We start from the raw sequence: 17049 nt of genomic DNA on the forward strand, positions 1-17049 counted from the left end.
GGTCTTTAAAGTCCCTTCCAACCCAAACCATTCTGTGATTCTACAAATATTCTTCTCAGCACCAACCCAAAACAGATGGATGTTTTTAGTATGAGGCTATTATCAACATTCTTCTTAGCACAAATCCAAAACACAGCCTCATATTAGCTACTCTGAGGAAAATTAACTGTATCCTAACTAAAACCAGCAGATTGTGAAAATAACAAATTCTCCCTTATATTATTTCTGTCTGTCTCCCTCAATAAAACCTTGCACATTGCATATGCACTAATCTCCAAGCAGTAATTACATAAATGCTCACTGGCAGTTCACTTCAAGGCTATAAACGGGAGTTTCCTAGTATTTGCTATCACAGGATCTTCCCTTTCCATAAGGCAACCCAGGGTGAAATAGTTTTAGGTAGTGCTCCACACAGTGGGCCTCATTCACTGCTTTGCATACAGGCTGATTATAGGGTTAACTAAAATATAGGTTACATTTACTGCCACAGAGACCTTTATGGTTGGACAGGCAGCCAGAATGGCACCATTACAAGACAAGAAAAAAAAACCCAAACGCCACTGAAAGACATTTAAACGCTCAAGAATTTCTAGATAATTTCTCTTAATAGCAGCATACACAAGGAGGTACAGAAGAGGGGTTTCATTCTGTTCGTTCACAATGACCCATTCAACTCACTCAGCTGTGCCGGCCCTAAGCGAAACAGCCCACACTCCTGCCAATAAAGCTGTCACCATACCTAGCACACTTCTGAGAAGTCCTCTCCACAGAGCAGTTTAGGAATTGTTTTCTTACCTTTGCTTTCGTAAAAAATTTGTGTCTTAAGAGTTCTGCTGCTGTCGGTCTGTCAATAAAAACACACGTAGAAAAGAATTACAAATGCCCCCTTTCAACACAGTGTTCCAGGCTGCTCCAGCTTGTTGTAACATGGCATCTCCTACGGGCATCGGCTTCTCCTGCACAATTCCCCTAAAAATAAGCCCATGTATTCCCAGTAAATTTTACACCAGAAGTCTTTTAAACACTCAGTGTATTGTGATCAAAGCCTGTTTTATTCAAACACAGCGAATAACCTGGGGGCAGGAGGGATGAGTTGCTCCCATTTCAATGCTGAACTCTAGTTTCTTCGAGCCAGTTGGACAGGATCACAGAAACAATTTGCTCAAAACTGAAATGAAGGACCATCACCTACAGCAGGAGTGCAGAACTTGGGTGTGTGCAAGAGTTAGTGATACTGCATTTCAGAGATACTCGAGTATGTGTGTGGAATTAATTCCATTAAACACAGGCAGGATGATCAGCCTATAGAGAAGGAACAAGTACAAAATATTTTCCCCTTTAATTTAGGCTTCAAGATAAACACTAGAAAAAGACATCCCTTGGTCAGTTTAGAACAAGCTTTCTAAAGACTCAGGCCTACAAGAGAAAGTCCCAGCTTACAGCATTTCCTACACTGCAAACTGTGCTTAAATAGTAACAGAGTTTAATTAGTGACTTGCAAAGGCCATTCACCACAGGGTTTATTTAACCTCAGACTGCTTGAACAAAATTCATCCACCTCATAGCAAGGAAGACCCAAAAATAACGTAAAAGCAACTGAACTAAAGTCTCCTCTTTGAGAGCCCACACAATATACATAAGCAGAGCTGATTGTGCTAGTTGCTCTTCCTGGGCAAGCTCCTGCTCCCACAGTCAGGACGATGACGGTGGCTGTTAGTGGCGCTTGAGAAGAGAGAAGGGGTGTGCTATTTAAGGGGTTATATTTAATTCTGATCAGCACACATTCTGACATGCAGGCTTAGGGACAGGGTTTAGAAAGGAGAAAAAAAAATATCATGCTGGGGAAAAAAAAACCCTGCTATCAGCAATTATCAAGCACTCCACTGGATTCATTAAGCATTTCAAGTGCAAAGCTTGTTAGAAGAGATCCCATCGCACAGTGCGTGAGAAGCGCTTGTTCCTGGATCTGTCACAAGAGGGAACTGAAAAATGTCTTGATTATTATTTTATGAAGGGACTTTTTCCTTTCCAGAATTAGTTTGCTTACTGAGGGAAAAAAAGAAAACCAGCAGGTATAAAAACTGATCTGTGGGAACATTTTTCTTTACCTTTGCAATTTAAGGAACCTTTTACCTTGCCTTTACTTTTAACGCAGAATGTACACTCCTTTAAACAGCTTCACAGATCGGCAAACGCCCTGACTGTCCTCCAGAGAAATACATCTGAGCTATCCTACATGACAAGCTGATCACAGACAGCCGGATGATGCCCTAACAAGGCCACAATGTTATCCCGGGAAGTGCAACGCGTGCAGAACCCCCTCGGCAGCATTGCTGACGCCACCAAGTAGTCAAGGTACTGTTACAAGGAAGACTGAGAGTGTCGTCAAGCCACTTAGGCAATGTGTATTGATGAAAACACATTGGTAAAATCTGCCAGTGTCTTTCCTGATTTTCCTGCACCAAACCAAAATAATTAAGCAAGTCAGAACTAAACTGAAAGCCGCCTTTGCACCCGCAAATTTTAAAAAGTTTATTTATGAAGTTTCACAAGTAAACACATATTGCCCAGGATGTAATTTCTGACTTCTAAACACAGAGTAGTTTTGACTGGGAACAGCGCATGAACTGCAGTCACCTGCCGGGGGCAGCAAGGGGGAGAATGGCACCATGCACGCAGCGGACTGGGCTGCACTCTCATTAACCCACATGGAAGATGTGCGCCCTCGCACCACGCCAGGCGTCTATCCTTAAAAATAAGGCCAGCCAAGAGAATTTGCTGCCACACAGCAAGATTGCTGTGTTCATTGTCACTGAAAGGCTGGAGGGGCAGAGAACATACCAGCCTTAAAAAAAAATTGGGAATACAGTAACTTTTGTGGGTTTATTTTAGGGTTTTTTGGTTTTAGTTTCAGTTCAGGGGTGTGTGTCTATTTTGGTGTTACCTGTTCTTACCTTTTTTCAGGGTCTTTTTGTAGGCACGATGAAATCATCTTCCTAAATGATTTCCCATACTTCTTCAGCATCTCCTTGTCTTGCACACCAGTTTCCAAAGACGGAGGATCATTCTGTAGCGTCAGCATTAAAACCTGAAAGAATTACGTCTATTGGCAATGAGATTTTTCTTGGCCTTTGTTAAAGACAGATCTTGGGAACGCTATTTTACACAAGTATTTTCAACAAGGTCTGAGACAACAAGGACCGTTTCATTTCAACAGCTCGCGGTGGGGAGCCTGCGCTCAGAGTGAGGTTTCTTACTATTCAGACTGTCTCCTTACATTCACCAGACAGCAGAAACTCACCTTGTCCTCAAGACAATTAATTACAGGGTTTCTCCTCTTCCCTCTGCTTCCCACATTCACCAACTTCGTAGAAACAATTATTTTCAAAACCTTTACGCCTCTGCAAATTCTGTCAGCTGAGAGGTTCAAGACTCGTACAACAGGACCTAGAGAGAGTTACCTTCACCTCCTTTCCTTGAGAAGCCAGGCTAATTTATACTCAGCAATTTATGCTGCTGTTTTCCTTCACATCTCCTGGCTCACAGTGCAGTCTGTGGGCCAAACACAACGTTGTGATGTGGTTTCAGGCCTGTTTGGGGTGATTAAAGGTGTAAGCACAGCAGAACTTCTACAGCTTTCCTCATTTGAGATAAGGAGTTGTGCAAGGCACTTGACTCAACGTCTCTGTTTAAATCACCCTGCAGGTATTTCTTAGCTAGAAATCAAATTAATATGGTTTTTCATGTTGCCCTTCTGCTTTTACAAGGGTTGACTTCTATGTACCAATGCGACAGCAGGTGAAGACATTTGTCTCACAAGCACCCATCAAGCCAAACTGATATTTCCTTCATATCACTCAGATATTCTGAAGGAAAGGAAGAAAATTACTCATTTCCATTTTCACTTGTCACCTACATACAGATGAATATCTATTTTTAGAAAGGGAAGAAGCACATAGCACATTTAAATAGCTTTCAGCAGCTACACTGCTTAAGGCAGCAAGAACCCATCAATCTAGCTGAAATTATACAGCCCATGACAGAATTCCCTGCTTCTTCCCCCCCCACTCTCCTTGGAGGGTCACTTAATGCACAGGCCATTTTGACGCATAACAAAATTAATCTGCAGGGAAATACGTTCAATAAATGAAACATAGAAGACCTCTTGCGGGCTGCGTAACTGCAACCCACACCTAACAGAATGGGAGACTCATAATTCTACCATATGACAATACGCAACACTACATAGGCAATCTTTGTACTCCAAGCTACAACCCATGCATTCCAAACACAGCGAACAGATGTAAAGCTTGTGCAAGTTACTGAAAAATGTTACCAATAATCACAGCACAAAAGGAAGTATCAATGAGAACAACAGCAGCTAAATCAGCAACATATTTCCCCAGACTCCTCCTGCTCTGCCACAATCACTGATACGGTACAAACTTCAGTGGCATTTCTAAATCACTCAATACTCCCTGCACAAATCTTAAAATTTTGTTCCACAGGAGTTACACCAGTGTAAAGTCCTGCATTTAAAGCAATATGTGGGTGTGCTTGTTCTAACGAGTTAGGAGCTACTGGATTCCGTGCTGTAATTGTGGGGTGGGAGGGGATGCACCCAGGTCCTAAAGAGGTGACACCCAACGTGCATAGCACTCCAGTAGCTAAAAGACTGAGAAAAGGAAAGCTTGCCCCATGGTATATCTAAAATTGAGGGACTTGGCACCCATAGGCCTCATATCCCAGGTAACTAGTCTAACCATAAGCTATGGAGCTATTTAAAGGGTTTTCCATCCCCTCCTGTATGATCCAAGGGAGCGTGCAACCCAGGAGTAGGAGCAAAGTGGCCTTCAAGAGAGCGGGCCAAAAGGGCTCAAAGTCTCATGATCAAGATGGAGCCCCATCATATCTCACAAAGTGACTAAGGAAGATCTCAAAGCTCAGTAGAAGAGCAGGATGCTTCAGACCTCAACTGATGGGGTCAACTTTTAACTTTAAGATGTCGATTCACTGAAAGAGCAGCAGGTTGGAAGTAGCTCCTGGTTCAAGAGTCAGGAAATAGGGGAAGGTAGCCAAACTATAAGGTGGTCTGAAGCTCAAGATATTTAAAAAATATTTTTGAAGTGTCAGTGTTTAAACAAGAACATTTTCTCCACCCCAACTTCAATAAAATCTTAATGTTGCCAATACCACACCATTTCATACTGACGTGGTTTTCCACTCGCTCAGTGATTGACAGGGCTGCGTGGGTGTTAAACAAAAGACATTCTTTAGGATAACTGGTAACAGGATTTCTGAGGGGTATCAAGGATTATCAGTGCAGGGGAAGGAATGGCTCACCATCCCAGTGTCACTGGATGCCAGATAATGTGTTCTGAATCTTTATTTATAGCCCTAAAAACATCTGCTCCCTTCAGAAGCTCCAGGATTAAAACACACAGCACTTTCTTCAAGAATAGTGACGCTGGAGAGACTGAGGATCTAAGTAGGAACTGCACCGTTTCAGACAATGCTGATTAAGTGGCGTATTTTTAAAAGGTGACTTCAGATAAATCCAAGAACATTGTGATCTACAAGTACAAGTTGAGAGGACAAACTCTTCAACAACGCATGCTGGCCAAATTCTTGGAAACACCCACAGAACACACTGATCCTTTATCTTGCACAAGTATCTGGAGACCTGCTCACCTTCATTGGTGGGTATTTATGGTAAGGAGCTGCCCCCGTAGCCAGTTCGATAGCAGTGATCCCAAAGCTCCAGATGTCTGCCTTGAAATCGTATCCTCTGACCTGAAAAACATTAGAGGGTATTAGCACGTATCTTTCACTATCCTATGCAACAACCCCCTTCTTTAGCCTGTTACACATCCTTTGGCCCTTCTTTCCTTTTCCCCTCGGATTTGGAAAAAACAGCACAATAGTGTTAGAGATGGAAAGAACACTTTCTCCCGACTCCCCCCCTCCCCAGCTCCTTATACCTTCAAGGAGGTGTTTTAGAAGTCACAGTCTGATGGAAATTATGGTTGTGGACAGTGCAGCTAGGCTGCTCTACCATAAACCTCTCCATCTGTAGAGCATAAAGGGGCACTGGGTTAACCCAGGCTCCAACTTCGACACAAAGACACAGAGAGTCATTAAACAGCATAATGAAACCCTCCTAGTTAATAGATGGGCTGCTATCCCCTTGGGACATATGCCTCACTACACTTTTAGTCAACCGCTTAATCAATCTGACTGCAAGCGTGCTCAATCCTGGAACTTTAGTACACACCAGCTCAGTAAAAGCCCCTCATTCCTGTCTGCAGACTAATATTTCCCTCCACTAATTAATAGTAGCTTCTGCACTTGACATTAAACACAGACTTGTTCAGGAAAATTTATAGCATTTACTTCCCCTCAGGCACAGGAAAAAATATTTCATATGCCAAAGCAGTTACTTCCTCATTATCATTAGGTAATATTTTGGCATTTGCTTTCCCCGCTGGAGGGGAGAGACATTATGTACTAACTTTCAGAGCAGCTACAAAAATCAAAGTGTTTTGGCTGCTTAGAATGGTTTGTATTTCTTCTTGCCAGACTATGGAAAAATGAATATCGAATCAGAGCAAAGCTAATAGGGATATTGTGTTCAGCTAACCTAACAAGCTTTAGAAAGACACTCATTGTGATGAAGCCAAAAACGTTCCTCAAACTACCTTCAAGATGATCTTGAATTTTGGCAAACACGCACAACACCCACTTGCACTGTTTTCCATATAATGCTATAATAAATTTCAGTTCAGCTATAGCAACAGGATTTCATATCTTGCACTAATTTCTTCAACTCCGCAGGCATCATTTTCATGAGCTTTACGGGGCTGAAAGGTTTCTTGAAATGCCTCCGTTTATGGATGCCGTGATTACAAACAGATTTCAAGTCATTTAACTAAACAAGCACAGGTACTGAGTACAGTTTAGAAGTACATAGTGCAGAAAGGAATATGCTTTATGGGTGGGTTTTTTCCCCCTTCACACTATTTTTAGGTTCTGAGAATAATTTGAGGACATCTCCTAGCTTTATCTTCCAGTTAAGTCTTGCAGCACATCTATACTCTGCACAACCCCCCATTCCCCACTGGGATTTTAACTGTTTAGTGGAGCTTTTTTTTAATTATGTCATATAATCCTGCTTGCCAATGAGATCTATGAAGTTCAAAACTGCCTACAGCCCTTCACCCTGACTCCTGTCCAATACATATTAGTCACCACCCTGTAGTTGGTTTATATCAACATTTAATTTTTCTCAACAATGGTTTTTTTGCCATAAATCTGTCAAGTGAACGTACATTAAAAGACAATGCCAGGCTATCATGTACTAACATGCTAAAGGAACTTAATGATGCTGAAGTAAACCAGATGGAATTGGGTCGATAACAGCTACATAGCAAAGGCTAACTATCCTACTGCAACCCTTTCGTCCTTTTTCCCGGCATGGATATAGCAGCTCAGAGTGACACCTGCTGGAAAACAGCACAGTAACACAAACGACATGGAAGGATTTCACATCAGCATGCAAAAATACCTCCTTACTATCTACTATTTGCAACAACTTAGATGTGCATGGCCTTCATCGAAGTGTTGGACTCCCAAGGAGAGCTGCCTCCTTCAGAAATGCATCTGCTGCGCCAAGAGCCCTGTCTTTAACACTAAAACCTTTATTTCCCCTTTTCAGCACCTTCCTGAAGATAGTTTTCTTTTTCCCTGTTGTCCTGCAGATTGCAGCCACCCTAACCATCATGATGCTGAAGCAGCACCATTGGGTCCCGGCCAGCCTGCTATGCCCTGCGCACCAGGACAGGACACAAAGGACAGAAAAGCAAGGGACAACACTGATCTGGTTTTGGAAACCCCACACACTCTGTTTATTTTTCCCCTGAAAAATAAACCCTGCTTATAAACCCTGTTTCCCTCTGTTTATTTTCTCCCTGAAATCAGGGAGGTTTAGATTAGATATCAGGAAGAAGTTCTTCACAGAGAGGGTGGTGAGGCACTAGGACAGTTTGCCCAGAGAAGCTGTGGATGCCCCATCCCTGGAAGTGTCCAAGGCCAGGCTGGATGAGGCTTGGAGCAACCTGGTCTAGTGGAAGGTGTCCCTGCCCATGGCAGGGGGGTTGGAACTAGATGATCTTTAAGGTCCCTTCCAACCCAAACCATTCTGTGATTCTATGATTCTATGATTTTTAAATCAACCTAACAAAAAAATCAGAAGTATAGGACAGTAAAGCAGATCAGAAGCCAGGTCGCAAAGATGGCTCCTGACTTGGGGAGTGCGTCCTGTACTCTGTGGCGTTACTCGTAGTTTGAGGGGGTTGCAGGAGCGCTGCGATGCACCAGCCCCTCAATGCCACCATGGGGAGCCACTGAAGAGGCCAAACACTGATTTTTCAAAAACTACTCCAATTATCTCAATCCCTCAAGAAGTTTTAGATATAGGGAAAAACGCATTAAAGTTTTACCACTTTTAGCTGCATTTTATAAATATAATACTGAAATTTGTGTGTGTGTATATATATATGGGTGGGGTTTTATTCAAGGTCCTACTAACCCTCAAAATATTTTATTATGAACAACAATGAAGAAAGTAAAGTTGATTGACTTTAACAAAACAATGGTTTCCCAAAATATTTTTACTAAAAAGACTTTTGGAAAGAAAAACAAGAAAAACAGAAAAACACTCAGAGTCAGCTGTATTTCTCCTTAGCACACACGTCTAAAAATCAAACCCTGGGTGCAGCCCTCTGCCAAACTGTTTTAAGGGGATGAGGGACAATCCTCAGAACGCTCGTGGCACTGAACGTCAATGTAACCAACAGCTACTGCAAATGGCCTGTCAGGACTGTGGCATAATTCTGTTTGTGGATCTTGCTCAGAATAGGTAGCGATATTTTACATCAAAGTTTCCAGTTGGCCTTCGTCAGAAGTCATGCAGACAAAGCTCACAGCTTAGTCTCCAAGTAGGGGAGGATAAAAAGTGACTTATCTCCACCCAAGGGGAAGCAGTAGCACATCATGGGTTTAAATTGAAAGTGGGGAGGTTTAGATTAGATATCAGGAAGAAGTTCTTCATGGAGAGGGTGGTGAGGCACTGGAACAGGTTGCCCAGAGAAGCTGTGGATGCCCCATCCCTGGAAGTGTTCAAGGCCAGGCTGGATGTGGCTGGGAGCAACCTGGTCTAGTGGAAGGTGTCCCTGCCCATGGCAGGGGGGTTGGAACTAGATGGTCTTTAAGGTCCCTTCCAACCCAAACCATTCTCTGATTCTATTATCTTTTAGCAAGCCAAAAGAGCAGAGGAGGAAGGGGGAGAGGCAAGCAGGCCTCAGCATTTACACTCTGGATACTCACAAGCCAAGAGAAACTAAAAACCTGAATAAAGTCAAGTGCATCTTATTTTACTGTAAAAACTCCCCACTCTGACATGTTGTAATTAGCTACCCCAAATTCGCACATCTGCAAATGCAGAAGAGCGCGTTCCCGAGCTCTGTATACGCATATTTACCATGTGTGAAACTACTTATATTCTACCTCACATTTATGCAAGAGGGGGTCGGGTTATTCTTTATGCAAAGGCTAGGCTGTCTCATCCTCACCTTGGGTAGGAGCCTGAAGAGAAGCAATAGTGCAAAACTCTACTGAACACTTAATATTCCCCAGTACAAGCTCAGGTGCACTAGGCAAATCAAAGAAAGCCCTTTGGGTTTTAATAAAGCCTTACAGGATGCCAAACTACCACCTTCGTTTGAAGTAAATACGACTGTTGTGGACAAGAGGGAATTCCAGCTAAGAGGACACTAGGAAAAATGATTCACCTGCTCCATAACCTCCGGTGCCATCCAGCAAGGTGTTCCCACAAAAGTTTTCCTGACTTTATTTCTGGTAATGTCACCGCCGGTGGCCAGAAACGCACTAACGCCGAAATCTGAAAAGGAAACAAAACTGGGTTTTATTAAGAATACATCCCGAGCAACCTGCAGGGTTGTCCCCTCTTCCCCCTCGTGTTCCCAGCCAGCTATTCAGTACTAGATCGTGCAGCTACGCATGAGGAGTTTCCTAATAGACGAAGAAAGATCAGCAGTTAGCTAAGAGTGCTGGTACACGAACGGCCTGTAGTCCACCACGCAATTACCGGGGACAGCGGAGCTTTCAGCGCCGGCTGGCAGAGAGGAAAATTCCACTTTCCATTACGGCCCGCTGGTCACATTACAGCACGACCGCACTCCCCCGGCAGCCCTGCTACTGTACAAACTTCCCTCTGACAGCCAGTGCTTCATTTACATTTGTATACATACAGAACAAGCAATAACTCAACTCCAATTAGCATCCTGTTAACATGTGCAGCAACAGAGTCAGGTACGTAAAACGTTACTAGATTTTATACCACTTCAGTGTCCTAAGTGTAGGCTGGAGGGATCAGCCCCTTATTCTGGATGTTTTATTAGCAGAATATGCTTTGCCTGGTAATCTTCCATCGCCAAGATGCTCAGAGCTTTAACAGGAACTTGGACTGGTTCCCTGGGATACAGCAGCGTCACACCAGCCTGACCATCCCAGAGGAAGCCTTGCAGACAGGTATTCACACTCTGCACAGCATTACCCCCACCTGAAGCATCTTTAACAGCTGAAGGATGCCCAAGGATGCTCCATGCACTTGCTAGTAATTGTATTATTTAGAGTAAATCGTTCTTCTACATGAAAACTATGCTTTCAGGGATAACACTGATGTTTTATGCAATTAATGATATGGAAAACGGGATCTATGAACAGGAGCAGTAGTGTGCAGGGAAAACAATGGAATACAGTGTGTTTGTTCAGAGAAGAGCATTACAAAAGACTCGACAACCAAGTCATTCAGAAAGGATGGCAGACTTTCCTTGGACGAATAAATAAATCAGGTGACAAGGAAACTGTAAACACAAAAATGTGTTTCTTCCCAATTTGCTCCAAACTACACCGTTTACATATTTCGTAATTATAGACTTGCAATGAGGTCATTCTCCATAACTCAATTTTATACACACACACACCTTTTTAAACACAGTACAGGCAATCAAAATCCTGAATGCCATTTTTGCGATTCATGACAGGCTTGGAGGATAAGCCTCTGAAATTCAAGGGCTGTTTCACATAAAAGCACAACATTAATTCACCACAACCTGTTCGAAAACTCTTGAAACTCGGCTGAGATAGCTAACTGTAAACGTTGAAATCCTACAGGAGCCACGGAGTTAGTCCATGGCTTAAGGACATTATCCCAACTGAGGAAGCAACTGCAACAAAAGATCCCTCTTCACAATTTGCAAGCAAGCTGCATCCACATGAGGACAGTCCCAAGCTTCCCTCTGGATCAGGCCAGCAGTGCAGCGACACCCCTTCTCACCCATCTTTCCCGATTTGAGAAACACTACTGAAATTATCACTCAAAAGAATAAGATACTGAAAGCTTCCAGCTCACTTGGGTTAGAGGCTTCTAAGGACAGGAACTTAGTGCTTACTAAAATACCAGACATGGATAACTGAAAGCTGACACTGAAGAAACTCACAGAAATCACAAGGCTAAAACAAGCACTAGCAAATGACTATCGTTAGGGTTCAGCTTATTCCAGATACGCTGCTCTGTTCTCTTCCCTGTTCCCAGGGGCATTGTCTTCCTGCTAACCTTGCATTTTTATAGCACATCCACATGGATCACTATCCCCAGCAGCTTGCAATCTGTATTTTTCTGGAAAACTATTTTTTGCAACAGTGATTTTGCTTTGAGATCTTCCATATGTGTATCCAGCATCCTTGCTTTTTTTATGAAAACGGAATGAGCTTCCTAAAAAGTTCCGAGTAAAATTACTTGCACTCTACTGCTCCTTACGGGAAGTCTCGCAAGATCTATTGTTCTAAACACCAGAGGAATTAGAAGTTCTTTTAAATAAGATAATACTAATAGGAACTTGTCCAAGTGCCATCAGCATACTATTGTGCTGTGCTGTATTTGAACTTGTGTATATTACCTTACCTCAAGTTTCCATGCAGTCATTTTGAGGGCAAAGGAAATGCCATTCAAAGCATTCCAGCAGTAAAATCACGAGTCCTTTACACACAGCATCCACCACATTTCACATCAAACGTGGGTTTATAAATTCCAGTGGGAAACTGCACCCCTACATCTGCCGTCAGCAGAAAGCTTAAACGGAATTAAATTGTAATCTGTTAGATGGTTGGTTTATTCAATGTTTTTCCAATCGATTTCCCTCATTTCCAGTGAGCTAAAAGAGGCACAACCAGCCTGTGCTACTCTACAGCAGTTTTCTCAAATGTCATCTTACTAACTTTATCCAAGTTACCCAGCTATTAAGATAAGAATGTGCCTGCTCTCAGGAAATATCTGTAAAGCAATATAATAAAATCCTAACCACAAGTTAGGGCTCAGTTACTTCTGAGCAGTTGGTATGATCTGCACCTCATCCTCTCTGCCACCGTTAACCACCCTCAGAAAGGCTAAAACACAACTAGTTTATTGCAAATGAATTTAGCTCTAGAAAACGGGGAAAGTCATGATATTCAAGAGGTATGATAGTTCAGAAGTGTTCGCATTCGTGCTCTTCTCTGGCAGCTTGTGCTTTCTATTGGCTCGCGACGCTGATAACTGGAAAGGACTGCAGCACCACAAATGGAGGGATGGGAAATGTCTGGACCGGGCTTGTAATACCAGTAACCACCACTGCTGGGAAACCAACGACTGTCAGATATTCTAAAGGAGCCCAAAAATTGCAGACTTTCAGCAGTCTGCTAGCAAGTAACAGTCTCCAGGATGTCTGGATGTAAGTGGTAGATCATTTTCTTAATCATTCTTCTGAAGCAATGTAGAAAAGATTCATCTGCTGGACCTGTTTCAGTGATATAAACCAAAAGACCAAAAAATCTCCAGACTCATATCACAGCAAAACCAATCCAGAATGGAAATTACAATTCTGCTGATGCAGATGCCTTAGAAGATATGGCCAATTTTGCCTTTTTCAGTAGAAACATCCAGCGCTGCAAACCACTCACCCTACAAAACACTCTACAAAGCCAATAAAGTTGCAGGCGAGTGTTTGAAAAACCATGGTATTAGGCAACAATTCCTGCTATCAAGGTACCCAAGTTGTTAAACCTGAAAACTACTTGGTCACTCAGAAAGTACAAAAGCTGGGAAAAAAAAACCTCCTCTTATTATTTGATGTAGCAGAAACAAAGACCCAGCCTAAACAACTTGCCAACGCAAGAATGCTGTGGCAGGACCGCCTCACAACAGGCACCATTGCTGCTGTGTACATCAGGAAGATACATTTCAACACTATCATGAGTTGGATTGTTTTATTCAAATCTATAAGTCAGCTGTTAGAAATCACGTCTCCTTGGCCATCTTGTATTGTAACGTTACCTTAACCCTAAAAAGTGTAAGTACCTGCTACTGTGGGGAGCTACCTGCAAGGCAGGTACAAGGGTAAGATGACCATGCACTAACTAGGAGCCAGCACCAAAGCTACTGACATCAGAATGGCTCCTACAGTTTGGTGGGTTTGGATCAGACCCTAAAGCAGGTCCCAACTTCAATGGGGACAGAACAAACCAATCTTGACTTCAAACCACTACGAGTTGGCTTTAAACTAGGGTAGCAGAGATATCCCTCCTCAAGCAAAAGACAGCACTGTGGTTTTTTCACTGGTTACCTTCCTTTTTGTTCAGTTGTTCATCATCAGAAAACACCTGCAGTTGTACTTGGTGTTCTTCTGCAAACCTGAAAGCTTTTACAGCACTGAAGATGCATAAAGCCCGGCAGGAAGAGGAGGAAGGCAGTGGTACACAGCAATTTTGTGCTGAGAACACAGCGGGGTAGTAAGACACCAGAGAAAAGGAAGACTACTGAAGAACAAGAATAAAAAACTTCCTTTTAAAGACTATACGGTTATATAATGGTGCTGGATCTATTAATACACCCTCGCTCTCCCAAATTCCCACTTGGAAGAGTAGATCTCTACAATCACGCATATTTCTAATAAATTCACACGCAGAACAGCAGGTTTCCTGCATCACGAGTTTAGCCTTTTGCAGGAAGCCAAGGCACATAAGCCACCTACAAAATCCCTTCCCCAAGTAAATGTAAAGATCACACCTGAAAGCGAGCCCCAACAGCATGTTAATAGAGACACACTAATACTGCACAAAGTAACCCAAGGATGACAAAGCCCATGCCGGGTGAACCCACAGTCCTTGGATAAGTTCACAAGTGGTTTCAACACCCAAATAGGGCAACATCCCTGCAGGAAACACAGATACTATAAGTGACACGAAGAATAAGTTACTTCATAGAATCATACAATCTTTTAGCTTGAAAAAGACCTTTAAGATCATCAAGTCCAACCGTTAATGCAACGCTGCTAACGTCACCACTAAACCATGTCCCTAAACACCGCATCTCCATGTCCTTTAAATCCCTCCAGGGATGGTGACACAACCGCCTCCCTGGGCAGCTCACTCCAATGCCTGACAGCCCTTCCAGTGAAGAAATTTTTCCTAATCTACAATCTAAACCTCCCCTGTGCAAATTGAGGCCATTTCCTCTTATCCTATCACTTGTCACTTGGGAGAAAGCGACCCAACATGCATCTCTCTGCACCCTCCTTTCGGGTACTTGTAGAGAGCAGTAAGGTCTCCTTTGAACCTCCTCTTCTCCAGGCTGAACACCCCCAGCTCCCTCAGCTGCTCCTCACAGGAATTGTGCTCCAGACCCTTCCCCAGCTCCGTTCCCTTCTCTAGACACGCTCCAGCCGCTCAGTATCCTTCTCGTAGTGAGAGGCCCTAAACTAAATCCTGGATTTGAGGTGTGGCCTCACGCTGCTGCAGAAGAAGCACCAAAACTCTCCACCAACCACCAGAGAAAAATAGGTTTGCCCTTTTTCAAAAAGGAGAAGGGGCTCAGAGGTGTCTGTGACGCAGCACCGGCTGCTTGAGTCAGCCCTGCCATCAGCTCTCCTCTCCTCAAGTTAGATTCATCCCCCATCCCTTGTTAAAGCAATTTAATCTCTCAAAGTTAGTGTTTCCTAAGGGAAAGTGGGGGAATGACATGGCCTGCATCGCAGCTCGATGTTTATGTAGAGCGCTATTTTAGTACAATGAATTAAGAGCAGTCAGGAACACAGCGAACCGGTGACAAGCTGGCATGGATTTGTGGAAAGTTACACAAATTCAGTTACACAAGTTTTGCCTGGCCTTAACTATCCCCATTTTATAAATAGATAAAGCGAGAGGGGTTAGGCAATTTGCCCAGTATCAATTAGCAAGTCTTGAAAAACTTCACGAAATCTCAATCTACTTCAACTGCTTGGCAGCACTGCCCGCCCGGGACATGGCAGGCACACTGAGCGCCTCTTGGAGTACGTGTTAGTAATTCCAACTGGTTTTAAACCCTGAAGATATCGGGTTATCATAGAAGAAAATTAAAAAGATTGAAAAGCCCAAGTCTACAGCTATACAGAATCATAGAATAGTTTGGGTTGGAAGGGACCTTAAAGATCATCTAGTTCCAACCTCCCCCTGACCAGGCTGCTCCAAGCCTCATCCAGCCTGGCCTTGAACACTTCCAGGGATGGGGCATCCACAGCTTCTCTGGGTAACCTGTCCCAGTGCCTCACCACCCCCCCTTTAAGGAATTTCTTCTTGATATATAATCTAAGTTTACCCTCTGTTTACAGCCATTACCCCTTGTCCTGTCACTACAGACCCTTCCCCCCAGCTTCCTTGTAGCCCCTTCAGGTACTGGAAGGTGCTATAAGGTCTCCCCGGAGCCTTCTCTTCTCCAGGCTGAACCACCCCAACTCTCCCAGCCTGTCCCCATAGCAGAGGTGCTCCAGCCCTCTGAGCATCTCCAGGGCCTTCTCTGTACTCGCTCCAACTGGTGGATATCCTTCTGATGTTGGGGGCTCCAGAACGGGATGCAATACTCCAGGTGGGGTCTCACGATAGCAGAGTAGAGGGGGAGAATCCCCTTCCTCAACACACTGGCCACGCTTCTCTGGATATAGCCGAGGATACAGTTAGCTTTTTGGGCTGCAAATGCACATTGATGAGTCATGATGAGAAGCTCAACAACCAACACCCTCAAGTCCTTGTCCTTGGGGCTGCTCTCAATCTGTTCTCTGTCCTGCCCGTACTTGTGCTTGGGATTGCCCCAACCCAGGTGCAGGACCTTGCACTTGCACTGGCCACGCTTCTCTGGATATAGCCGAGGATACAGTTAGCTTTTTGGGCTGCAAATGCACATTGATGAGTCATGATGAGAAGCTCAACAACCAACACCCTCAAGTCCTTGTCCTTGGGGCTGCTCTCAATCTGTTCTCTGTCCTGCCCGTACTTGTGCTTGGGATTGCCCCAACCCAGGTGCAGGACCTTGCACTTGGCCTTGTTGAACTCCATGAGGTGGGCACAGGCCCACCTCTCCAGCCTGTCCAGGTCCCTCTGAATGTCATCCCTTCCCTCCAGCACGTAGACTGCACCATGCAGCTTGGTGTTGTCAGCAAACCTGCTGAGAGCGCACTCAATCCCACCGTCCATGTTGCTGATGTTGAAAAACACCAGTCCCAATACTGACCCCTGAGGAACGTCACTCGTCACTGGTCTCCACTCAGCGATCGAGCTGTTGACCACAACTCTGAGAGCAGCAATCCAGTCAGTTCCTTATCCAATCAGTAGTCCATCCATCAAATCCATGCCTCCACAATTTAGAGACAAAGATGTTGTGCAGGACCATGTCAAATGCTTTGCTCAAGCACAGGTAGATGATGGTTATTGTCCTTACAAGAGAATATTCCCACAAGTGGAGGGATGTGCGCCTTTCAGCCTTCAGTAGGCCCTTGCTTCTTCACATTCACTCACAGAGAGTGGGTGACAGCTTTAATTAATATCCCAGTGGATAAAATCAGAGGAAAAAAATAATTTAGTCTACACCCAGTCTCAGTAGGATGCTGTGCTGGATTCAGCCAG

The 17049-nt window shown here is 43.8% G+C and overlaps 1 protein-coding gene across 1 annotated transcript in view; it reads right to left on the minus strand.

Annotated features, from left to right (window-relative positions):
• Nucleotides 1-9958, minus strand: part of LOC104516072 (serine/threonine-protein kinase OSR1) — a gene marked incomplete at both ends in the record, with an annotated part of 12802 nt that extends 2844 nt beyond the window's left edge. Inside the window, 4 exons of the mRNA XM_010160277.1 lie at nt 796-844; nt 2955-3088; nt 5692-5793; nt 9849-9958. Of these exons, the coding sequence (XP_010158579.1) occupies nt 796-844; nt 2955-3088; nt 5692-5793; nt 9849-9958 (395 nt within the window). The remainder of the gene's footprint in view (nt 1-795; nt 845-2954; nt 3089-5691; nt 5794-9848) is intronic.
• Between the last annotated feature and the right edge of the window lie 7091 nt (nt 9959-17049).

The sequence above is a fragment of the Eurypyga helias genome, unplaced genomic scaffold (genome assembly GCF_000690775.1).
Source record: "Eurypyga helias isolate BGI_N326 unplaced genomic scaffold, ASM69077v1 scaffold16461, whole genome shotgun sequence".
Lineage (NCBI taxonomy): Eukaryota > Metazoa > Chordata > Aves > Eurypygiformes > Eurypygidae > Eurypyga > Eurypyga helias.